The 25,146-nt window shown below is 48.1% G+C and overlaps 3 protein-coding genes across 10 annotated transcripts in view; 1 reads left to right on the forward strand and 2 right to left on the reverse strand.

Moving 5' to 3' along the window:
* Positions 1 to 5,645, reverse strand: part of TXNL4B (thioredoxin like 4B) — a 45,718-nt gene extending 40,073 nt beyond the window's left edge. For 3 of the 8 annotated variants that reach the window (XM_053211201.1, XM_027076116.2, XM_053211196.1), the window contains exons 1-3: positions 5,313 to 5,502; positions 2,179 to 2,347; positions 774 to 925 (exon numbers count right to left, since the gene is read on the reverse strand). In XM_053211201.1, the coding sequence (XP_053067176.1) occupies positions 774 to 925; positions 2,179 to 2,310 (284 nt within the window). In that variant the 5' untranslated portion in view covers positions 2,311 to 2,347; positions 5,313 to 5,502. The other 5 variants (XM_053211199.1, XM_053211197.1, XM_053211198.1 and 2 more) reach the window with 5 other exon arrangements.
* A 201-nt stretch (positions 5,646 to 5,846) lies between these two features.
* DHX38 (DEAH-box helicase 38) lies at positions 5,847 to 25,143 on the forward strand. The gene is made up of 27 exons (XM_015087614.3): positions 5,847 to 6,001; positions 8,006 to 8,345; positions 8,694 to 8,881; positions 9,533 to 9,634; positions 10,436 to 10,583; positions 10,738 to 10,856; positions 11,007 to 11,083; positions 11,550 to 11,705; positions 12,219 to 12,380; positions 12,573 to 12,680; positions 13,028 to 13,140; positions 14,701 to 14,838; positions 15,445 to 15,631; positions 15,767 to 15,952; positions 16,338 to 16,478; positions 16,828 to 16,938; positions 17,034 to 17,150; positions 17,334 to 17,441; positions 17,985 to 18,097; positions 18,825 to 19,033; positions 19,157 to 19,311; positions 19,741 to 19,896; positions 19,993 to 20,127; positions 20,329 to 20,454; positions 21,198 to 21,293; positions 22,716 to 22,837; positions 24,667 to 25,143. The coding sequence occupies exons 2-27, from the start codon at positions 8,023 to 8,025 to the stop codon at positions 24,749 to 24,751; spliced, it is 3,681 nt and encodes a 1,226-aa protein (XP_014943100.2). The 5' UTR covers positions 5,847 to 6,001; positions 8,006 to 8,022; the 3' UTR covers positions 24,752 to 25,143.
* Positions 23,619 to 25,146, reverse strand: part of PMFBP1 (polyamine modulated factor 1 binding protein 1) — a 51,373-nt gene continuing 49,845 nt past the window's right edge. The window contains exon 21 of the mRNA XM_015087776.3: positions 23,619 to 23,959. Coding sequence (XP_014943262.1) covers positions 23,943 to 23,959 — 17 coding nt within the window. The 3' untranslated portion in view covers positions 23,619 to 23,942. The remainder of the gene's footprint in view (positions 23,960 to 25,146) is intronic.

The raw sequence follows: 25,146 nt of genomic DNA on the forward strand, positions 1-25,146 counted from the left end.
GAGCCTGCTTAAGATTCTCTCTCTCCCCCTCCCTACCTTGAGCATGCTCTCAAAAAAAAAAAAAAAAAGATTGCATCACATTAACTTCTATCACCTGTATCCTAAGAGAATAAACAGCTTTAAAATAAAACAGGTAATGGTTAATGCACTTTCAAGTAGATAATGACAAAACAGATACACAGATCTAAACAAGCAGACACCTGAACCACAGTGAGAAGTGTTAAGAATTATGGACACACTGAAAATACATGTTGAGTGCTAGGATGCTGACTGGATACAACGGAAGGTGTTAAAGATTTCATGGTGCTTATTCTTGACAGAATTGAAGAATGACATCAGAATTCTCTGAGTGGAAGAAGATAGGACACTTGGCCAGAGAGAAACATATCTCAGTTTGCCGGAAGGAACGCTTCTTTCATAAATGCAGCCTACCAGTCCCAAAAGTTTAAGAACAATGACACATTTTGTATTAAATGAAATTCCTAAGAAACTTTTAAAAAAGCTGTTCTGTATTTTCTACACCAAAGGGTAGTTAGTGCTGCACAAACTGTTCAATTGTTTCCTACTTACGTAGGAGGTTAACATTTGCCAATCATACTGGATACGCTGTCATTTTTGTGCCAAAGTTTCACATGACCAAGGAGTGGGTCACCGGAGGACACAGCACCAACACAGGGCTCACAGAGCCACCCTCATAGGCAGGTGAGTTACTGGAACTGCTTGGTTGAAAGAACCCCTCACAGCTGCAATGACTTCAGGTCAATCTAACTTACCCATAATCCACTTTCATGTGCTGCCCATTGAAGAAGAACACAGTAGATGGAATATAACTGATGTCAAAATAGTGCGTGTAAACGGGAGTTTGGTCCACATCTACCAGATATATAGCAGCCATTTTACTCAGGTCAGAAGACGTCTTAGAAAGCTGCAAATAGAGACATGTAGGTTACAATGAGAGAGGCAGCTAAATCTCCCCTGAGTTCCACATTAGACACAATGTAACCTTATCATTCAGACAGGGCCATGGGTAAACCGTGTAAACTGTGTGAATACATTTCTCTCTTTTTTTTTAAATTGATTTTTGGTTGTAAAAAGCTTTTATAAACTTCTTATAGATTTATGAAATCCATGTTCGCTTAAACAAAAACAACTCAGAAATATACACGGCAGACACTGAAATTCCCCCCAATCTCCTGCCTTCCAATCCCCCCTTAAATGATAATCATAATAAAAACAGTGAAGGCTTGTCTGGCGGGTTATTACACGTTAAGTGTCCAAAGGGCTTTATGCTTATTAACTCATTTGATCCTTACAACATTCATATGAGGTTATTATAGTCCCCACTTCTTAGATGAGGAAACTGGGTAATCTGCCCCTGGTCACACAACTTAAGCAGTACAGCTGGGATTTGAACTTGGGCAGCTTGGCTTCAGTCTATACTCTTGGCCTCTGATATTCCCTTCCCTCTATGGCTGAGGGTATAATCCTCTGGCCCATTCCTCCCTCAGATTAACACATCAGCATTCATTTTTAATCACAGAAATAAAGATTCTTATACTGGATCCACACTGTGTGTGGCAGTAATAGAAATGGTGTGAAGAGGTGTTCGTTCTGGGATCAGTCTCTCTCTATAACAGAGACAAGAATAACCACATTTTGTCCCATACTCCCCTCCCTACTCATCAGAGTATGAAGACATGTTATGAAATCAGATTACCATCAGGCACACACTGGAGGCACCACACTGGAAAAGCTTATTTGCAGGCAGAGAAAAAGAAGTTCGAACCCCAGCTCTGCAAGTTACTGGTCTGTCCTGTGGGAAGTCACCTGACGTCCCTGGCATTCATCTCCCTGTGTGGTAGTAGTAACAGTGATGGTAATTATTCCACTGTTGTGAGCACAGAGTAAATAAGTGCTTCTGGTCCTCTACTGCTCTGTTGGTGAAACTGAACTTGGATGGCTACTGGTGGGGAGGGACGTCTAGGACAGATTCAGCAGGATCACGGGTCTGGGGGCTTAGCTCAGGGCAGGCACATGACCAGCTCCTAGTGAAAGAGTGCCAGCAAATGAAAAGCAGTATCTCCAGGCTCGGCCACTGCCTTTCATGCACTTTGTAGATGTTGAAGTGAGAACATACAGATTTTTAATAAAAACCATTTATTTAAAGAATTCACTTACAATATCATCTAGCTGCAGACAGACTGGATCCTCATCTCTCCCAAATCGGAGAACCAATACCTTCTCTGCAGTACTTTTTATTGCTTGGTCTACTTCTTTTTTGCTAGTTAGCTTGGGCAACAGGAAGCTCATCTTGCCATAATCCAAATATTTATCCTTACTGTCAGTCCTGAAATACAGTTGCAATATTTAAAGACAGATTAAGTGCATGAGTCCTAATTAAAAAAAAAAAATTAATTTTGTAGTAGTTAATACACATATATTTTATTCTCAGAGGAAAGAAATAGTTTCATACAACATAGTATCACAACAGTAAAAAAAACAACAACACACTAAATGCACAAACTGCTGGCAAGTCCACCAGCTTGAAAAGAAACATAAATACAAAAAGGCGTACTGTGGGGGCGCCTGGGTAGCTAAGTCGGTTGAGCGTCCGACTTCAGCTCGGGTCATGATCTCACAGTCTGTGAGTTCGAGCCCCGTGTCGGGCTCTGTACTGACAGCTCAGAGCCCGGGGCCTGTTTCAGATTCTGTGCCTCCCTCTCTCTCTGACCCTCCCCCATTCATGCTCTGTCTCTCTCTGTCTCAAAAATAAATAAACATTAAAAAAAAAATTTCAAAAAGGCATACTGTGAAAAATCTCCCTCCCTCTCTCCGCCCTCAACTGGCCCTGTTAGTACTGGCCTGTTTCTCCCCACACAGCAGGTAGCTACTTTCATTAGTTTCTCATGTATCTTCCAGTTTTGTTATGCATTTACAAAAACATACAAATGTGCATTCCTATGTTTTTTCCCTCTTTTACCCCAAAGACAGGCTATTCTATCTGCCAGGGTTCTAGCAGGAGAAAGATAACATTCTCAAATTTGGTAATTTCGAAAGATTTTCATTAAGGCAGGGTACAGGCACACACCAGGTACAGTGCTGTACTCGGGCTAGTAAGAGCAGGGCGCCGTTCCCACCCTGAGGCCTGAAGGAGCTACAGCAGGGAGTAGTTAGCACAAGTGTGTGGTGGGGAATGCTGGGTGGAGAAGGCTGTCATATAGGAGGTCAGCCTGCAGTTAAGGGATGCAGCCACTCTTCTCCATCTGTCTGATCTCCTCCTAATGTGCCCACTGGGTGACTCACACTGGAACCAGAGGGCAGGGGAGATGCAGAGGGCATCCAAGACTCGTGGTCCTGGAGCAGTCTAGAGAAGGAAAGAGTGCATCTGGAGAGGCAAATGACAGATGTCCGGCACACATACTTTACCCACTCTCCTTCACTTTGCGCTTTTTTACTTAGCATGCATAGACCTTCCCATATCTATACACACGTTGTCACAGAGACATACTATTTCACACACGCACCACACTTTTAAAACCGTCTTTTACTGATGAAGTATTATCATGAGCCCCCACCCCCACGTGACAAACAGATAGATTAAGAGTGTGTGTGAAAACCACAAAATAAACAAATCATAGGGGCGCCTGGGTGGCTCAGTCGGTTAAGCGGCCGACTTCGGCTCAGGTCATGATCTCGCGGTCTGTGGGTTCAAGCCCCGCGTCAGGCTCTGTGCTGACAGCTCAGAGCCTGGAGCCTGTTTCGGATTCTGTGTCTCCCTCTCTCTGACCCTCCCCCGTTCATGCTCTGTCTCTCTCTGTCTCAAAAATAAATAAACGTTAAAAAAAAATTAAAAAAAAAATCATAAAATACTCAGATAAAAGGGAACTAATCGAATTCCCTCATTTTATAGACTTGTTTGCTTATAGTTTTGGTTCTAGCTACAGCATGGACTAGAATCAAAGCCACCAAATTTCTTTCCTTCTAAAGTTTTTAATTTTATTTTAGAGAGAGAGAGAGAGCACGCAAGCGGGGGAGAGAGAATCTTAAGCAAGCTCCACACTCAGCACGGAGCCCATCATGGGGCTCGATCCCACGACTCTGGGATCATGACCTGAGCCGAAATCAAGAGATGGATGCTTAACTGCCTGAGCCATGCAGGTGCCACCAAGCCACCAAATTTCTAGTGCAGTGTTCCTTCTGCTATAATAAGCTCCTGTTCTTATGGTTGAGAAACTCTATTTTTGAGTCCATCCAGAAGAACTCCACCGGGGTACCTGATATTTTATATTTGGCCCCCAAGTTGGCTAATGCTATGAAAAGGGAGGATTTCTTTATGTGTGTGTGTGACAAGTCACATTTTAAGACAAGAGTTAATAAAAATGTATATAGGAAATTAAATTGTTCCTGTAATAAGTCATACTTTAGACAGGCAAGCTGATTGCTAGGAAGGACTTCATCAAATGTCAGTAGCAGAAAAAATTACTGATAAAAGGGAAAGTCAAAGTGAGGATGGATCTATCCCACCCTAGATTTCAAACAGCAACTCCAGTTCTGATAAAAAGGAGGAAAACTAAAGCCACACCTAAGAAAATGTTCATAGCAAGGGATACCAACAGAGACTTCACAAAAAAAGAGGTACAAATAGGCAAAAATATTTGGAAAGTTAAGCTTTACTAGTAAACAAAGAAAAGCAAATGGAAGATTATTTAACAAAGCCATTAAGTTGGTAAAGACAAAACAATATTGCAAGAGTGTGAATAAAGGGCCACACATTCTTACTTGCTGCTGGAATGCAGAGAAGCAAAAACTTTTCCAGAAAGAAAACAATTTGAGCAACAACTCCATTTCTGAGAATCAACTTGACATGTCCACAATGATTTATCACATTCTTAAGGTGAAAAACTGCAAACAACTTAAATAGCCCAAAATAGGAGATTGGAAAAAAAAAATGACAGTACAGTCCTGGGACATACTATTACACAGCCGCTAAATACTGTTACAGATGAACATTTCACATACTGAAAAGTTCTCATGATAAATCAGTTACAAAAGAGTATATAAAGTGTGATCCCACTGCTGTACAAAACCTAATACAAATGTATACATTTACATAGAAATAACTAGAAATAAATATCCCAAAACACATAGTGGTTATCTCTGTCAGTGAACAGACAGGTGACTTTTATTTACATCGGAGTGAGAGTCTTCTTCCAAACTATTCGCTATACATACATACTTAATATATATATGCTTAATGATGCCTGTGGTTGGGCTGCTCCTGGCCCACAAGTGCTAGGGAAAACGACACCTACTTTCTTTGTACAAGTCACCTCCTTCTCTTCCACTTGACTGTTCGCAACCCCGACCACTTCTCCGAAATGTCGGCACACAGGCGGTTCCCGTCTTCTACACCAAAAGCAGCGACCCTAACTCAAAGTAACCCAGGGGCTGCTGCCCGCCAACTCTGGCGGACCACTTATAAAACCGGAAACGGAAAAAGAATACTCACTGGCAAGTAGATAAACTTGCGGTCCTTCCCCTCAATAGTCCCACAAGCCAACGAGATTATTCGTTACTCTAGTCACCGCCCACTTTGCCCGCCTTTGACAGGAAGCCTATCGTCACTTCCGCCCTTATTAAACATGACCGACCTCCTTCCCTTTCTTCTTAGAGCCGAGGCGGGGCCTCGCCTTCCAGGCTAACTATGATTGGTCGCGATGAGACTCGGAAATGTCTCTGACCAGGGTTCCAGAGGAGGATACTCTAGCGTTGAGTGCTTGGTTGCTTTCTATACCACACTTGGCGCCAGGAACTGGCGGTTTCCGGGCTGCTCTCGATGGTTATCTCTGGACGGATAGAGGGGATCGCGCAGGGTATTATGGGACAATAATGGCTGCGCTCAAGGTTTGGGATTGGCTTTCTGAGGCGATCTGAGTGAGGGGTGGCGGTGCCGGCGCCCCGAAATCTGGGACAGGAGGTCCCAAGAGTCGGATTTGGTGAGGTGAGTGTCCTTTCTTTCTTCCTGACCTGCCCTTCGCCAATTACGGCAGCTCCAAGCGGCGGATATGGGTCCTTCGCTCAGGTTCCGGTCCGAGTTTGCGGTCTCGTCCCTGTCACCCAATTTGCCTTTCTTACCCTTGGGATGCTGCACCGGTCCGGGCTTTCCTGTCCTTTCTCCTTGATCTGGTCAGTACTGCTGCCTGGCTGCCCAGGGGTCATCCTGCACCCTTCTTTAGGCCTCTGCATTGGCCCCCTCCCAAGCAGAGGCCGAGCCTAAGTAGGGCTCCTTGTGTCTTTCTTCTCTGTCATAGTGGTATCTTTACTATGTGATCTCCTCTACTAGAATGTCAACTCCAAGAGGGCCGGATTTTTGCCTGTTTTGTTCTTTGTTCTTTTCCTATTGCCCAGAACAGTGATTGGGTCACATAAGGTATTCGATGAAAAATTGTTGAATGAGTAAATCTAGTTTTTCTAAATTTTCTATTCTTAATTGGCTTCTTTGCCACTAATCATTCTCCAGAATCCAGTCCTTTTAATTCCTTATTTGTTCTCATCAGCTAGTTAAGTCCTATCAGACTCCTTGTCTTGTGCTATTGGGATCTTCCTTTGCTGTCTCTAGATATGTTTGTTTTCCTGTTCTCCATTAATCAGTTTAAATTCATTCATTCATTTATTCACCAAACTTTATTTCACTAAGTGCTGGCTGTAGTAATAGCAAGATAGACAAGGTTCTCTTTGGCAATCTAGGAGTATATTTTTTAGTTTATGCTACTGTTGAGCATAGCGTATATATGTTTACCTTCCTGTTTAGATTTCCTCACATGCACAGAAGTCACCGATATGCAGCTCTGTCTTTTCTCTTCTGCCTGATGGCATTTTTCAAAATGCAACTCTTGTGTCTGTGTTGATATTATGTTTGGCAATATTTCTCTGTAGAGCCGTGCATGTTAATTAGAACTGAGCAAAACATCCTGGATTCTGGTGGTACCCTACACCTTGACAGTTCCTTTGCTTCACTGACTTGTTGAAAGAGGAAAATTATCCAAGCACCTAGAATCGGTGTATAAGTGGATGGTGTGTAATGGGATGTAAAGAGGAATGAATTTGATACACGTTGAGTGTCAGAAAATCTTATAATCACCTTAATATTTTTCAGGAAACCATTTCATTACCTAGTGTTTCTCGTTAATATTTTTGGTGAACATGGATTGTTATTAAACAAGATCCCAACTGCCGGGAGGTAATTCTTTTCTACAAAACACAACTGGTCCAAAAAAATCCACTAGTATATGGATCACATAGTATATGGTAGCTTTATACCCCAGCATGTCTACTCTGCTGTATCTGTAGTTTAAACGGAGGGAGAGGTAGAAGGGCTCATGTAGAAAATGTTGAGCCCCGATTAGTACAGAGAAGCATGGCAAATAAAATAACGTGACAGTTACTTTTATGTATGGCTTTATGGTTACAGAGAGCTTTCGCATACACTTTCTTGTGGGATTCTTATAATAATTCCGTGGACTAAATAAAGCAAAAAATATTTCTGTTTCACAGATACAGAAATTATGCCTAACCAAATATTAAGTTATCTGCTTACAATCATACAAGTAGAAAATATCAAAAGCTTGCATTCTAATTGAGGATTCTGACTTCAAATCTAGTGGTATTTCCCCTACAGTCCCTTTCTAGATGCCATCGTGTTCTAGTAAGTGTCCTTCGTGAGGACTGTGCTTGCCTGGTATCCTCTTGGATCCCGGTGTTTGGTGGGTGTGTGAATGTGTGTCTCTGTTTCTGATGTGTATCAGAGTGGGAGTAGGAGGATCTTTTGAGATTGTCAGTGACATAATGGAAAGATTTTGGCAAGAGGTAGCTAAGCAAATCCTGGTCTTGATGGGGAGGTTAACTCCCTGAATATCCCTGTAACTTCAGTTATCCTGGGATATAGCAGAGCTATACCTTTTCTCCTTTTATATCCAATACAAAATGGGTTGTCTTCCTTCCACAGAAATCCCAGAGCCTGTCATGGAGGACACCAGCGAGGATGCCTCGATCCATCGATTGGAAGGCACTGATCTGGACTCTCAGGTTGGTGGTCTTATTTGTAAGACTAAAAGTGCAGCCAGTGAACAGCATGTCTTCAAGGCCCCTGCCCCCCGCCCTTCCTTGCTGGGACTGGACTTGTTGGCTTCCCTGAAACGAAGGGAGCGAGAGGAGAAGGACGATGGAGAGGACAAGAAGAAGTCCAGAATCTCTTCCTACAAGGACTGGGAAGAGAGCAAAGATGACCAGAGAGATGCTGAGGAGGAAGATAGTGACCAAGCTGGCCGACATAGCCGAAAAGACAGGTAAAGGCTTTTGGATGGGTTGACCAAAAGGGAATGAGAATGGAGGCCAGGGAATAACATCCCATGTTGATTTCTGTTTTCTTGTTGGACATATAGATCTTTATGGTTTTATTATGATTCTGTAGTATTGAAGTAGATAGGAAGTGATATTTTCTTCAGATGTGTGGGGAACATTCAAAGGTGACTAAAGAGTAGAGCACAAAGATTAGAAATGATTTGGGTTGTTGCCATCAGTAAGCCTGTAGGGAGATTAAGTGGAAAAGGTCAGGTCACCCAGCCAGCCCCCCTTTGGGGGCAAGGTTTTTCTCCTAAGGAGGGGCGTTTTACCACTTGCCCTCTCTGTTTCAGGCATTATCGATCTGCTCGGGTAGAGACTCCATCCCATCCTGGTGGTGTGAGTGAAGAGTTTTGGGAACGCAGTCGGCAGAGAGAGCGGGAGCGGCGGGAACATGGCGTCTATGCCTCGTCCAAAGAAGAAAAGGATCGGAAGAAAGAGAGATCACGGGATCGAGACTCTGACCGCAAGAGAGACAGAGGTAACCAGCCCAGCCTAGTTCCTATAGCCCAGTAAGCATTTGAGTGGACATATCAGCTTCTTTCCTGTTGCAGGAGTTTTTCTAATGCCTGATAATTAGGGAGCCCTGTTGGTGTTGATAGTGTTGGGGTTGGGAATAGCAGGCTGTTTAAGAACTGTCACTTGCAGCATAGCTGCTTTGCTTGAGTGTGTAGTTCTCGTTTAATTATGAAAATTGGTGATAAAGGCAATACCAGGCAGTGTGTATAAGAAACCAGAATTTACACAGGTGTTGCTGACAGAGAAAGGACAGTGCTGTGAAGCAAAGCTGGACATAGAATCCAATGCTGGCTTTGCTCAGTATTATTTAAATTTTATAGCTTATAGACTGGTAACCATTAACAGCTATTCATTGTAGACTTATAACTATTGTTTTTTGAATTCTTGCAGGAAAATAACTGTTACTGTGAGTTTGAAACTTTGTAGCCAGTAACTATTTTTTCCCCCTGAAAGAATGGGGATATGTGAGTTTCAGGAGCCCATGGATCGCATTAGAGCAGTGCAGGTTGCACCTGTGAGTGAGTGGGAAGGCCTGTCCTTTCTCTAGGGTGAAGATGGGTGGAAGTTAGGATGGGACACACATTTTCTAAGCTCTGCACGTGGCTCTTGACAGATGAGAGGGATAGAAGCAGACACAGCAGCAGATCTGAGCGGGATGGAGGGTCAGAGCGCAGCAGAAGAAATGAACCAGAGAGCCCGAGACACCGACCTAAAGGTAGACCGAGCCGTTGCTTGTGGTGATTTGTCAGGGGTCAGTGTATACAAGGCAGCGTCCTCAGTTGATATGCTGTGGGCAGAGTCAACTGCTGGTTCCACTATGAACTTCTTGGAATACTTGGTTCTGAGTCAGGTTGGAAGGCCCTGGACCTCCCTGTTGAAACGGATATGTTCCTCTAAGTTGGTAGGCCAGTGGACTGAATGGCCAGTTTTCCAAATGGCAGGAAAGAATAGGGAGCTGGGGAACAGAAGAATTGATTAAAAATAATTATTTAGGGGTACCTGGGTGGCTCAGTCGGCTAAGCATCCAACTTTGGCTCAAGTCATGATCTCACGGTTCATGGGTTCGAGCCCCGCGTCGGACTCTGTGCCGGCACTGTGGAGCCTGCTTGAGATTCATCCTCTCTCTCTCTCTCTCTCTCTCTCACTCTCTCTCTCTCTCTCTCTCTCTCTCTCTGCTCCTCCCCCACTTGTGCACACACAACACACACTCAAAATAAATAAATAAACTTAAAAAAGTTGTTTATATTCAAGAGGAGTATGTTTGCTGAGAGAAATTGAATATTCTTCAAGATGTTGTAAACACGTTAAAAAAAAAGAAAAGTGTTATAAATACGTGAAAACTGGCCTATTAAAATCCAGATACCTTAAAAATTGTCAAGATTGTGTTACAAGTAGATATCAAGTCTATCGATAGTGAAAGAAAGAGATTTGGGGAATTCACTTTTGGCTGATAGCCCTAGAGCCGTGTCCCAGTGAAGTTAGAGGTTTCCGGTGGATGTGTTCTTTGTCGCCCCAGATGCAGCTACCCCTTCAAGGTCTACCTGGGAGGAAGAGGACAGTGGCTGTGGTTCCTCAAGGCGCTCGCAGTGGGAATCGCCTTCCCCGACACCTTCCTATCGAGATTCTGAGCGGAGCCATCGGCAGTCCAGTCGAGATCGCGATAGGTGATGTTCTGGGCAGAGCAGCCCAGTTTCTCTGGGTGGGTGGCAAAGGGTGGACGTGATGAGGGCAAAGGGATCTGGGCTGGGGGAACAGATGGCAGCTAGGGAACATGTCTCAGCTTAGTGACTTAGTGATGCTGGTTACACGGTCTCCCAGGTCCGTGAGGAGCAGGTACTCAGATGACACACCTCTGCCAACCCCATCCTACAAATACAACGAATGGGCCGATGACAGGAGACACCTGGGGTCCACACCCCGTCTGTCCAGGGGCCGAGGTAAGGCAGGGGGAGGGAGGGGGACAGGGAAGCGGGATCACTTGTCCCAGTGAGGCTGAGCAAAGCTGCGCTTCTGGAGCTGTGCGGTTTTGCAGGGCTCTTGGTGGGGCTGGGGGTGTTTGGACTGACCTGCTGCGTGTTCTCCTTCAGGAAGACGGGAGGATGGCGAAGAAGGAATTTCATTTGACACAGAAGAGGAACGGCAGCAGTGGGAAGATGACCAGAGGGTAAAAACCTTATGTCTTTGAGGCACCGAATGAGGAGTGGTGGACCTCCATGGGTGAATGGGCCACGAGAGACGCTCTAGTGGAATTGGACTTCGATGAGGGCAGTTAGCACTGGACAGTCTCTAGAGCCGAGCTGGATTCAGTCCCAAAGCCTCGGAGTCTCTCCAGAGGCACAGGCTCGTCTGTGAAACTTCTCACCTGCCACTGGCAGACCTGTTTTAGTTAAGCGTTGGTGCCACCGTGTGGTGAATGTAAGAAGTGCCGTCACGATGGGCGGCCACATAGTCCGTCCCCGCCTGTGTCCTCCACATGGCTCGTCCTAGAGCACATGGTCTTCCTCCTGCACCTCCCACAAACATTGCTCCACCACACCAGTGACTTCTCACCAGACACCTCCCCTCTGGTCTTGTCTTGCACATAAACTCGATCTGTTCCTTGTTTTCACCGCTCTGTCACATCGCTGCAGCAAGCTGACCGGGACTGGTACATGATGGATGAGGGATACGATGAGTTCCACAACCCCCTGGCCTACTCCTCCGAGGACTACGTGAGGAGGCGGGAGCAGCACCTGCATAAACAGAAGCAGAAGCGCATTTCTGCTCAGCGGAGGCAGATCAATGAGGTGGGCTGCTGGCGGTAGCTGGAGTGAACCCGGCTGGCGTTGGGCATGTGGGAGAAGTGCGGGCCTTGTGCACATGGTGGCAGCGCAGCTGGCCTCTCGTCGCTGAAGTATTGGGTGTCGCTGTGCCTCTAGAGTCTGAGGAGGGTGGGCGTAGAACCTTTCAGTAGTTATCTCCTAACCTCTCTCTCTCGTAGTCCTCCTTCCGTGCTGGGATGGGAACTAGTAGGGTGTTCTTTGTGTCTGCGTGGGGCTGTGGACGCTTGCCATTTGTGTGTCCGTATAGAGGTTCTGACTCACATCTAAAGGGCTGCTGCTTGGAAAAAATGTCGCCGGTGGTTTGGGATCAGTCACTTTTCTTTCTTAGGAGCCACAGGGTACAGAGGCCTGTGACATGTCTACGGCCCAGGCCTCGTGTGGCCCTTCTCTCAGGACTTGATGTGTGGACTCTCCCAGTGACCTTTCAGATGCCTTGTGGTTGCAGTCTGAGCACGGCCCCCCGTTGTGTTCTCATAGGATAACGAGCGCTGGGAGACCAACCGCATGCTCACCAGTGGAGTGGTCCATCGGCTAGAGGTGGATGAGGACTTTGAGGAGGACAGCGCAGCCAAGGTGCATCTGATGGTGCACAACCTGGTTCCTCCCTTCCTTGATGGACGCATCGTCTTCACCAAGCAGGTGAGGCCGCTGGGGCCTGAGAGAAGAAAGCTCAGATAGAATTGAGCTGAGGGTGGGGGGGAAAAAAGAGGAAAAAAAAGCCCCCATCCCAATAGGATAGAAATCCTTTCATTTATTAGGGCTGTCATGAAGTGGACCTTCCTGTTGAGTGTAACGATCAGTGGAGAATTCCTCTTTTTCTCCAACCTACAGCCGGAGCCTGTGATTCCAGTCAAGGATGCTACTTCTGACCTGGCCATTATTGCCCGGAAAGGCAGTCAAACAGTGCGGAAGCACAGGGAGCAGAAGGAACGCAAAAAGGTTGGTTTCTTGTCCTTTGGGGCCTGGGAGTCTGTTTTTTTTCTTTTTAGAAATTGCATGAGATCTCATGGGTAGAGGTCCTCTTGGAAGTTCGAGGACACTCACACAGCAAGAACCAGCTGTTGGAGGAGGGCTTCGTGTTCCTCCACCAAGGCCTTTGTTAAGACAACCACAGGGCCCGATGCTCTGGTGGCTTGAGGTAGAAGAAGGGAATGTGGGCGCCGGGCCACTGTGGCTTTGTGGGAATTTACCATCTGCTAGATGGAGCCTCCTGTGCAAGTGGGATTGGTTTGCCATGGACCACAGTCGTGTTACACGATGGAGCAGACTTTCCGTATTTTTTTTAGGCTCAACACAAACACTGGGAACTGGCTGGAACCAAGCTGGGAGATATAATGGGTGTCAAAAAAGAGGAAGAGCCCGATAAAGCGCTGACAGAAGACGGTAAAGTGGACTATAGGTAGGAGTCTTGGTCAGCAGTGGGCTGTCTCCTGAGCCAGCGGCCCTCAAGGACACTTGCTGGGGAACTGAGAGAATTTGTGGCTCATGAACAGAAAAATTAGGTCACTTTGGATCTTCTAGTCTGTTCTCATCCCTTCCTCCTGGTCTCTCTTCTACCATCTTCAGCTTTTCCTGATATTATTCCTGCCACCACCACTACTACTGCTATAGGAGTGACCTCAGTGCCTGTCAGTGTTAAATGCCTCGCAGATACTGACTCAATTCTCAACGACAGTCCCACGAGATAGGTGCTCTCCTTCCCATTTTTCGTGTGTAGAGGATGAGACCCAGGGAGGTTAAGTAACTTGTTTGAGGTCACCCAGCTGTAAATGGATCGATGCTCAGACCCAGACATTGTAGCTTTGGAGCCTGGTGTCTTAGTCATGGTGCTGAAGTGCACTTCTGATGTTCAGTGTTGGAAGGTAGGCTTTGCCCCCTTAGATTTCAGTTTAATGGAAGGAAGAACCACTTTTAACAATGTTTTGAAAATAGGAAAGATTGTTTTTACCAGGGAGTGGCTTCCCTGTTCATAGAGGTATTTAAGCAGATGGTAGATAGCTGCCTGTTGGGGTTCACACGTTGGGTAGATGGCTGGACTCAAATGTCCCTCCTGAATCTCATCCTTTGAACATACTGAAGTCTTACTGAACTGGCATCCAAGTGAATAATTCCCTGCACCCCTCTGAGAAATAACCCAAATGAGAAGTCAGTACTGATGGTCAGCCCTTGTTAGTTTATAAATGTAATCCCGTAGGCATTAATTGTTAGCTGACTGAGAGTGACGGAGAAATTAGAATAGGAAGCCTGACAGGGTGTGGGGGGAGGTCTGAAAGGGGGACAGGTCTCTCGGGAGAGTGGCGGGCAGCAGACATGTGGACGCCCACTGGCAGCACTGAACCACTCTCTCTTTGCAGTTTTGGGAAAATTACAAAGTTCTTTGGAGTCTAGGCATGTATACATGTGTCAGATATTTGTGTGCTTTCAGTAGAAGCTGGAGGTCACTACTAAGTGGGACTATTTTTTCTCACAATTCTTTGAAAACGAAGCTTTACAGACCGTGCCATCCGCCATCCTGCCAGGAGGAGAGAGGAGGTCTGACCCTGGTCAGGACTCTGTAGCCATGACTCCTCCATTTAGCCTTTCGAGCATTGAGCATTGTGCTGAGTATTCTGTACAAGATAATTACCTGGTGATCTCAGTTCCTCTTCTGGTTGAGCTTTTTGGGGCAGAGAACTGGCCCATTTGTTAACCTGAACTCCTCTGAGTCATACTTAGTTTTCTTTGCCCAGGGAATGTTGGGTATGTTGTAGATGATGGTTCTCAGACCGCAGTTGTAGTCCCTTAGGCCAGAGGAGACGAGAAACATCTTGGATCACCTGGCTGCTCTAGTGTCTCAAAGATTTCTTGCGTCTTGTTGAGGTGGGTCTTGTTCTTGGATGTAGGAAGAAGGACAGTAACCCAGTCAGGAAAAACAGTGTGGGAAATTGTGCAGGGTGCTTAGGCTGCTGTGTGTTCTCAGGACGGAGCAGAAGTTTGCGGATCACATGAAGAAAAAGAGTGAAGCTAGCAGCGAATTTGCCAAAAAGAAGTCGATTCTGGAGCAGAGGCAGTACCTGCCCATCTTTGCTGTGCAGCAGGAGCTACTCACTATTATCAGGTAACTTGTCTAGGAATTCCAGTGTTGACTGGGTGTCCCTTGGGTCCCTTGTGTTTACTCGGTAGCTCTTTTACTTTGGGCTGTTGCATCTGGTAGAGAAGGGAGAGAATTTTTTCTTATCTGACCTCCATACCCTGGGCTACTTTGCATGAAGTAATAAGCAAAATGACTTTGCTCTGTTATATTTCATTTGTTTAAACCTCACCATCTTCTTTTTTTTTAAATGTTTTATTTATTTTGAGAGAGGCGGGGGGCATGAGCAGGGAGGGGCAGAGAGAAAGAGAGAATCCTAAGCAGGCTCTGTGCTGTCCATGCAGAGCCCGATGTGGGGCTCAATCTCACAAACCATGAGGTCATGATCTGAGCTGAAACCAAGACTTGGATGCTTAACTGACTGAGCCACCTAGGCACCCCTAAACCTTACCATCTTCTAGACATTGTAGGGGGTGTCTTCATTCGGGGCTGTTTTCCCAGGGAAATCTGCCTTTAAGCAGGCGTGCTCCTTGGATAGCCAGACATAGGCATAGGAGGTGGCAGCGTCTTGTTGGAGGATTGGAGGTGGCCATCCACCTGACCTGTTTGCCCTTCGTCTTCTTTCCCTTGTAGAGATAACAGCATCGTGATTGTGGTTGGAGAAACAGGGAGCGGTAAGACCACCCAGCTGACACAGTACTTGCATGAAGACGGTTACACGGACTACGGGATGATTGGGTGCACCCAGCCTCGGCGTGTGGCTGCCATGTCGGTGGCCAAGAGAGTCAGTGAAGAAATGGGAGGAAGCCTTGGTGAGGAGGTGAGTGGGCACGAGGGCTGAGCTGTACAGCTTCCGTCCTTTTGAGCTGACCTCCTAAGGCCTGGGCCCAGCATGGGGTATGCGGGCAGTGAGCTGGGGCCCAGAGCTTCTGAGCTGTCTCTCCCTGACTTTCAGGTGGGTTATGCCATCCGCTTTGAAGACTGCACCTCAGAAAACACCTTGATCAAATACATGACTGACGGGATCCTGCTCCGGGAGTCCCTCCGGGAAGCAGACTTGGATCACTATAGTGCCATCATCATGGACGAGGCTCACGAGCGCTCCCTCAACACTGACGTGCTCTTTGGGCTGCTGCGGGAGGTGAGGGCTGTGGGGCACAGTCTGTCTGTACCCGTGGGGCTTTGATGCATGCCCTGTTGGTAGTTCATGACCGAGGTACTCCGGGTGGGTTGGGGTCTCGCCTGGGGGATCCAAGAGGGTCTCTGACAGGCCTGAGTTTGCTGAGGCCTCCAGGTTGCCAGGTTGAGACCTGGGTTGTAGTTTATTCTGTTCATGCTCAGCTAAGAGACTCCGGGTTCTCTTGGCCGTGGCTCTATGGGTTCGGTCCTCAGGAGTGTTAGGAATCTAATGTGCCCATCTGTCAGCTTCAGCTTGTTTCATCTGAGAGTAATGTTGCTGAGATTGGAGGGAGGGAGCCAAGTGTTCCAAATCTATAGGGAAGCCTCGGACTGACCTCTTCTCTCAGGTGGTGGCTAGGCGCTCAGACCTGAAGCTCATTGTCACATCGGCTACTATGGATGCAGAGAAATTTGCTGCCTTTTTCGGGAATGTTCCCATCTTCCACATCCCTGGTCGTACCTTCCCTGTTGACATTCTCTTCAGCAAGGTATTGAGGCCTCCTTTTTGAACCATTCCTGACCTCTGATGAGAAGTCAGTTGGAGGGCATGGGGTAGGGAACTGAGCCAGGAAAGGTTTTTGGGGTTACCGTGGGGCAGATGGGGCACTCTAGCTCTAGGTCTGAGACACAAAGGACTGTACTCGGGGGAGGTCTAGTTTTATTCTTTCATTAGAGCAGCAGTGCAGGGTCCAGAGAGGGCAGTCAGGCCCATCTGTAGCCCTGAAAGTCCACTGGCTCTATCCCTATACCAGTGACTGACCACCAGTTCCTGAGGGATGTCCAGCCTGCATTTCTCTCGATGCTTCCCTTTGACCATGTCTCTGACTGGTGTTGCAGACGCCGCAGGAGGATTATGTGGAGGCCGCGGTGAAGCAGTCCTTACAGGTGCATCTGTCGGGGGCCCCCGGGGATATCCTTATCTTCATGCCTGGCCAAGAGGACATTGAGGTGCGTGCCTTGGTCATGACCATGATGAGCAGGTAGTATCCTACATATGGGAGTTTGGGGCTCTGGTATCTCATGGCTCCTCTCTGTGCCCTCAGGTGACCTCAGACCAGATTGTGGAACATCTGGAGGAACTAGAGAATGCACCTGCCTTGGCTGTGCTGCCCATCTACTCCCAGCTGCCTTCTGATCTCCAGGCCAAAATTTTCCAGAAGGTGTGATAGCAAGAATATCTGTCTTGGGTACCCACCTTTGGGTCTCCCTGGATTTTCCCAAGGAAGGACTAGAGAGAGGGTGTTACTTTCCCTGCAGGGGTGGGGTGTGCTCTTTGCCCTGTGGAGTCTTTCCTACCTGAGGGCCTACAGCCTTCCCTCTTTGTACATCCTGCCTGGTTCTAGGCTCCAGATGGAGTTCGGAAGTGTATCGTTGCCACCAACATTGCCGAGACATCTCTGACTGTCGATGGCATCATGTTTGTTATTGACTCTGGTTATTGCAAATTAAAGGTAAGAAAAGACACAGGCACTAGGGCCCTGGGCCTTCACCTGAAGCTAACTCAATGTAGTAGGTGGTGGGAAGGCAGGCCCTGGGTCTTTAGCCCTTAAACGAGGGATGGACTTGGATTTAAGAGGCTAACATTTGAGTGCTGATTTTGCTGTGCACTTGATTGACTTAATCTTTGTGATAACACCATGAGTTAGATGATTTAATAACTCTGTGCAGATCCACAGAGCTGGTATTTGTGGGGAAATTTCTTAAGGTTCCTGGTTTCAAAAGGATGGCTGCCAGGGCACCAAGGTGGCTCGGTGGGTTAAGCGACTGACTTGTTAGCTCAGGTCTTGATCTTAGGGTCATGAGTTCACCTCCTGTAGTGGGCTCAACACTGGGCATGAAGCCTACTTAAAAAGGAAAAAGGATGGCTGTCTGCATTGCTAAAACACTGTACTTCGTGCTGCGTAGCAACCAGGGTTTGTCTGTCTTTGTCTCAAGGTTGCCTCCCGCTTTCCCCTTACTCTATGCTTAATCAGCTCTTTATTGTCCCCTCCTAGGTCTTCAACCCCAGGATTGGCATGGATGCTCTACAGATCTATCCCATCAGCCAGGCCAATGCCAACCAGAGGTCAGGGCGAGCCGGCAGGACGGGCCCAGGTCAGTGTTTCAGGTAGGAGCCCTGTGCTAGCCTGCTCTCTGGGGCAGCGCTGGGATTGCTGAGTGTGGAGCCCAGGCTGGGGCAGTGGGGACTGGACTGTGATCCAGCAGAGGGATGCTGGCCCTAGGATCCCTGAGGCTCGGGACTGATGGTGGGGCTGCCACTTGGTTGTTTGCTCCTCATATGCTGCTGAGCCAAAGAGTAGCCTTTCCAGATGGCTTGGAGGTCTGAGCAGCTTTGGGTGTCAGGCAGTCCCATGTTGAACGTACCTGCACCTGAAGACTCTCACAGGCTAAGTCTGAGCAGATTATATCTTGGCTTCTGTTACACTTCTGCAGTTAGTTTTTCTGATTTTCGTGTTTTAAAAAATAACGTATTCGCTACAGAAATTCAGAAAATACAGAAGAGCATAAAGAAAACAAAACCGAGCCATAAATCTCGTCCCAGGCTCATTGGTTCTAGAATTGAAACAAATATGTAGGAGACTCCAGCAGAAGAGTCAGTTGGCAGGACTGATTTGAATGGGTGGAAATCCGGGATTCAGAGAGAACAAGGCAGGTGGGAGAAGAAATGAGAACTTGTCCTCCCTGCCTGTGGCTTTCTTCCGTACTGACCTCTGTGGGGTGCAGGTGCAGGGCAAAGCTGGGGTAGCATTGGGTCTTCCACTGCAGGGACCCCTGCGCGGGCAGCTGGGCCCTGAGGCGGTAGATGCAGCAGAGTGTGGTCTTCTTCCCGGCAGGCTCTACACCCAGAGTGCCTACAAGAACGAGCTCCTGACGACCACGGTGCCCGAGATCCAGAGGACTAACCTGGCCAACGTGGTGCTGCTGCTGAAGTCCCTCGGGGTGCAGGACCTGCTGCAGTTCCACTTCATGGACCCGCCCCCCGAGGACAACATGCTCAACTCCATGTATCAGCTCTGGATCCTTGGGGCCCTGGACAACACAGGTGCCGAGCCCCGGGAGCTGGAGATGGGGGTGGTGGTGGTGTGCTCACGGGCTCTGGCGGTCGGTTTCGCTCCTCGTTTACTTCACTGTGTCCACCGAATGTCTGGATTCGCTCCTCTCCCAGGTGGGCTGACCTCGACTGGGCGGCTGATGGTAGAGTTCCCGCTGGACCCGGCCCTGTCCAAGATGCTCATCGTGTCCTGTGACATGGGCTGCAGCTCCGAGATCCTGCTCATTGTGTCCATGCTCTCGGTGCCAGCCATCTTCTACAGGCCCAAGGTTGGTGGTGGTGGCCGCTCTGGTCTCCTTGAAGCTGCAGGGGGCTTTACCGGGTTGAGGAAGGGTTAGAGAGGACTGGTTTCTTTCTGTATCATTAAAATGGAACAGAGGCATGGGAGTCAGAGTTTCCAAAGAGTGGTATTACTGCTTTCTGTTAAGCAGGTTGGGGTAGGGGAAAGCATGGGCTAGATCAGTGGTTTTCAGGTGATTTGGAAATTTCTTATCGTCTGGTATAGTTGTGCCTGAGCTGTCACATTTTAGAGTAGATGTTTTGTCAGAAGCTACGTTATTTTCCCTGGATCGTTAGGGTAACACACTGATGTGTTTAAAGCTGTGCGTGCAGGCAGGTAACAGTGTGAAAAGCTCCGGGATCCTTGCAGTGGGCCTGGACTCCCTGTGCTTACAGTAAGGGTCCTTTTTCCTTCCTAGGGCCGAGAGGAGGAGAGTGATCAAATCCGGGAGAAGTTTGCTGTCCCCGAGAGTGATCATTTGACCTACCTGAATGTCTACCTGCAGTGGAAGAATAATAATTACTCCACCATCTGGTGTAATGATCATTTCATCCATGCCAAGGCCATGCGGAAGGTGGGGGCAGTCGCCCAGATAAGCAGGATGTTGGGGTGAGGCAGGGAGGCAGGAGAAGGCGGGCTTCATCCTTGCCTGCCCTGTGTCCTTCTCTAGGTCCGGGAGGTGCGGGCTCAGCTCAAGGACATCATGGTACAGCAGCGGATGAGCCTGGCCTCGTGTGGCACTGACTGGGACATCGTCAGGAAGTGTATCTGTGCTGCCTATTTCCACCAGGCAGCCAAGCTCAAGGTGAGCCCAGAGGAGCCTGAGGGAGTTGTGGCCCTTTCCTGGCCTGATAATCATACCAGCGCGGAGTTCTTTCATTCTCATTGTACAGTCCTACAGACCTGGGTTTTCCCCACCAAGGCCTTTGTCAAGACCTGGGATGGAGTGGCTGCCCAGATGAGCAGTATTGTCCTGATGTGGCCACCTTTTGTGTCTCTTCCCTAGGGAATCGGGGAGTATGTGAATATCCGGACAGGGATGCCCTGCCACTTGCACCCCACCAGCTCCCTCTTTGGAATGGGCTACACCCCAGACTACATAGTGTATCACGAGCTGGTCATGACCACCAAGGTGAGTCTTCTCTGACACAGTTTACTTGACGTGGGCCTACCTGGCTGGGCTGGGCCTTTGTAACCCTTCATTGCCTTCCTGTGTGAGCTTTGAGCCTGGGAGACTTGAGGCCACATGTGTTGCTTTGAGACGAATTGAGAGATTTGAGGATTTGAGGATGCTTACTTGGAATTGACCTTCAGATGCCAGTGACCTCAGCTATGCCAGCAGGATTGTTTGTTACTTGCTGCCAGGGATGAGCAACCCCTGTTGGTATCATTAGAAGGGCTTTCTGGGGAGCCTGGGTGGCTCAGTTGGTTAAGTGTCTGACTTTAGCTCGGGTCATGATCTCACGGTTTGTGAGTTCAGGCCCCACATTGGGCTCTGTGCTGACAGCTCAGAGCCTGGAATCTGCTTTGGATTGTGTCTCCCTCTCACTCTGCCCCTCCCCCGCTCACACTCTGTCTGTGTCTCAAAAATAAATAAACATTTAAAAATTAAAAAAAAAAAAAGGCTTTCTGAGGGGTTAGGCCTTTTCTCTTGGATACTGGGCGTGGGGGAGGGGCATTTTTTCAAGCATGGAGGGATTTGGGAGAAAAGATTAAAATTCCAGTGTCTGGGGCTTATGTCTGCCTTTTTCAGCCTCACAGGGCTGGGGGTCAGGCCCTTCCCATGTAGGTCCCGATTGTGGAACTACTCGGCGAGGGACGGCCCAAAGCATTGGCCTTCCTGTGACCACCGCTTTATGACCCTTCTGCCTGCAGGAGTACATGCAGTGTGTCACTGCTGTGGATGGAGAGTGGCTGGCGGAGCTGGGCCCCATGTTCTACAGCGTCAAACAGGCGGGAAAGTCTCGGCAGGTAAGCATCCCACGCTCGCCACGGAGGTTCTGTTTGCCTGTGGGACCCATTTTTCGCACAGCCCGGGATTGAAGACACGTCCTCACCTGACCCCTGTCCTCCTTACTTCTCTCTCAAACATAAAAGCTGTGATGGAGCCAGGTTGGTATGGTAGATTTTCGCCCATTTGCTCCAGTTGCTTGGTCGGATGAGCCTTTTAAAAAAAACCTTATCATTGAAAAGTCCAAATATTCGTAGAGGTATAAAAAACAGTATAGGGAGCCGTCATGTATTCCTTACCGAATCTCCATAATGTTCAACATGTTGGTCAGACTTATTTGGCTTATTCCTCCTCTTCTCCATACGCTAATTTTTTTTCTTAGAAAAAATATTAAAGCCTCTCTCTGACACTTTATTTCACCAATAAATACTTGAGTAAACATCTCTAAAAAGACTGGTTTTTAAAATGTAACCTTTTTGCCATTATCACTCAACAGAATTAATCCTTAATGTCTTCCAGTCCTTATTCATATTTTGTCATTTGTTTCAAAGATAAACTCGTATGATTTGATTTGCTCGAATCAGAATCTGAATGTTACAGTTAGTTGGTATATGTGTAAGTGTTATGTTCTAGAATGTGCTCTGTTCTCATTCTTTATTATGGCATTGATTACTTGGAGAGACTAGGTCACTTGTAGAATATTCCATTTTCTGTATTTGGCCGATTGCTTTTTGTGATGGCGTTTAACTTGTGCCTGTCCCATGTTCTTTCTGTAAACTAGTAATTAATCCAAAAGCCTGATAAGATTCAGGTTCAGCTGTGTTTGGCAAAGATGCACAAATGCGTGCAGTGCCGTGAACTTCCTTTTAGATCCTATCAGGAAGCACGTAAGGGCTGGTGGCCCCACTTTTGGGGATGCTGAGAGTGGTCAGTGGTTCTGCCTGATCCCTCCAGGATAGATTGTCTCTCTGCCACTCCACCTCCTCATGGTCTTCGCGTACGTGGATGGCTGCTGCCTCGAGCTGTCCTTCAGGGCTTCAGACTGTGGGGGGCTTTCCTTCCTCTCTTGTCTGTACTGTCCACACTGGGTCTGTGCACACCTTCCTTATGTCTGTTCTTCCCAGCCAGCTGATCGTGTCTTCCCTATTTCTTGTACTTCCTGGCATTACTGTGAACTTGGTAAGAGAGTGAAAGTACTTACGGAATTGAGTGGAGAGCTGAGACACGATAGGGTTAGGACTGAATCGTGTCGTGTCTGTCTTGAATCAACGAACCGGCCTCGAAGAATAGATGGCCGTGGTGTTGGGGCAGGGAGCCACGTGGCCCTGCCTCTGGGAGCTGGCACTGTGTACACGGCACCTGGCTTGTGGTGGGGAGATGGGTGGGACGAGGCTCTCCACCTGCCGGTGGTGGTCCCCAGTACCTCGCCCTCCCTTTTCTAGGAGAACCGCCGACGGGCCAAAGAGGAAGCCTCTGCCATGGAAGAGGAGATGGCACTGGCTGAGGAGCAGCTGCGAGCCCGCCGGCAGGAGCAAGAAAAGCGCAGCCCTCTGGGCAGTGTCAGGTGGGCTGCGGCCTCGGGACCCTGGCTGGGATGGTGCCTGCCCCTGGGAGGCTCTGGGGAGCAGCCCGATAGACTGAGCAGGTCCCCATGCAGGCCGGTGATCTAAAATTTGAGTGTGTGGAGCTGAGCTGGTCACAGAAGTTGACTGGTTCCATGGAGGCGTGGGAGGAGTTCCAGACATACTCTCAAGGGGCAGTGATACATCTGCAGCTCCTGGTCATTGTCATGTTGTACTGAGGCCTGCGGTGGGCTGGAGAAGTAGGCAGGGCTTATAGCTCTACCGACAGGCTAGGGCTTGGAAATCACGTGCAGACGGGAGGAGAGTCTTGGGCTTCTGTGTCTGCTGGTGCCTGGAGTCAGGTCAGACTTCACAGGTGAAGGGCACAGTTCTCCACAAGACTGCCTTCACTTCAGGGGCACCTGGGTGGCTCAGCCAGTCAAGTGTCCAACTGGAGCTTGGGTCGTGATCTCACACTCTGTGAGCTCAAGCCCCGTGTCAGGCTCTGTGCTGACAGTTTGGAGCCTGGAACCTGCTTCAGATTCTGTGTCTCCCTCTCTCTCTCTGCCCCTCCCCTGCTCACGCTCTGTCTCTCTCTGAAAAAAAAAAAAAAAAAAAAAAAAACTGCCTTTACTTCAGACACCAGCTATAACTTGGGGTGTGCTAAAGATCCCTCTCACTTCTGACCACCTTGCTACATATTTGGGGATCTGCATGGACTCCCCCGCCATTTGATAACTTGCTAGAATAAGTTGCTAGAATAACTCACAGAACTCAGGAAAGTACTGTGTTTGAGATTACAATTTTATTATAGCCAAAGGTTACAAATCAGCACCAAGGGAGAGATGCATAGAGTGAGGTCTGGGATGGTCCCAAATGAGAAGCTTCCATTGTCCTCGGGGCCGCATTACCCTCCTGGCCCATTGGTGTGTGATAGTATGCACAGAGCATTGCTAGCCAGGGAAGCTTCAGCGTCCAGAGCTTTATTGGGGTTTCATTACATAGTCACGAATGGTTGAGTATGTATCCATGTGATTGACTCAGTCTCCAGCTTCCTTTCCATAGGGGCTGAGCTGATATCATGAGTCTCAAAGTATAGCCTTCTGGTCACGTACTTGGTTTTTCTTTAAAAAAAAATTTTTTTTAACGTTTATTTATTTTTGAGACAGAGAGAGACAGAACATGAACGGGGGAGGGTCAGAGAGAGGGAGACACAGAATCCGAGACAGGCTCCAGGCTCTGAGCTGTCAGCACAGAGCCCGACGCGGGGCTCGAACCCGCGGACCGCAAGATCATGACCTGAGCCGAAGTCGGCCGCTTAACCGACTGAGCCACCCAGGCGCCCCACGTACTTGGTCTTTCTAGCTGGGCCAGCCCTTATCCTGAGTCCTCTTGTTAGGATAAACTATCAGATGTTACCATGTGTAACAGAGACACTCAATCCCTCTGGAAATCTCGAGGTTTTAGAGATGACCTCCTAGGACTGGGGACTAGGGCCAGCCAGATTCTTTATTAGAAGGTGGAGTGGCCGTCTGGTGAGGTGGCTGGAAGACTGCTTCCATAGCTCACCTGGGAGGCATGAAAGGAATTGTTAAAAAATTTAGCTGCCAACAGTCCTTGGTGGGTATCAGAGTCAGGTGGTGCTGTTACTCTGCTCCCCATCACAAATGGGGATGGCAGCAGGGGGGAAATGTGCTGGGGGAGAAGACCGTTCAGCCCCAAAGCCTGCTCACACACAGAAAGAGCAAGGCCTCAGGCTCCTTGCTGTGCTGTGCATCCTGGTTGGCGTGAGTAGCAGTGTGATTCCTCACCCCTCTTTCCGTGTCTCCAGGTCTACAAAAATCTACACTCCAGGTCGGAAGGAGCAAGGGGAACCCATGACCCCTCGCCGCACACCAGCCCGCTTTGGGCTCTGAGCCGAGGCTCTCCCTGCAGAGGATGCGGCGTGTGTTGAGTCCTGAGCCCTGTGGCCAGAGCATCCGGGGCCTGCCAACAAAACCCTTTCATCTGCGCACTTTCGTCTGTGTACATCATAGCCCCCGGGGAAGCTCCTGCAGGGGCCAGCTCTACAACAGAGGGAGTGGCAGTTCCTTGGTGCAGGGGTGCAGGTCAGGGTGCGGAGCAGTGAGAGCTGGCCAGACCCACTGTGTCCAAATAAACCATTCCTGGGACGCTTGGTGTATAAATGACTTGGCCGTAACTATGGTTTTTTAAAATTCTGTGTAAAGCAGCAAAATAGACCTACAGGGAATTGTAATTTGGTTATAATTCAGGATTTGGAAATAAATTTATTGTTTGTAAAATGTTATTG

The sequence above is a fragment of the Acinonyx jubatus genome, chromosome E2, assembly GCF_027475565.1.
Source record: "Acinonyx jubatus isolate Ajub_Pintada_27869175 chromosome E2, VMU_Ajub_asm_v1.0, whole genome shotgun sequence".
Taxonomy (NCBI): domain Eukaryota; kingdom Metazoa; phylum Chordata; class Mammalia; order Carnivora; family Felidae; genus Acinonyx; species Acinonyx jubatus.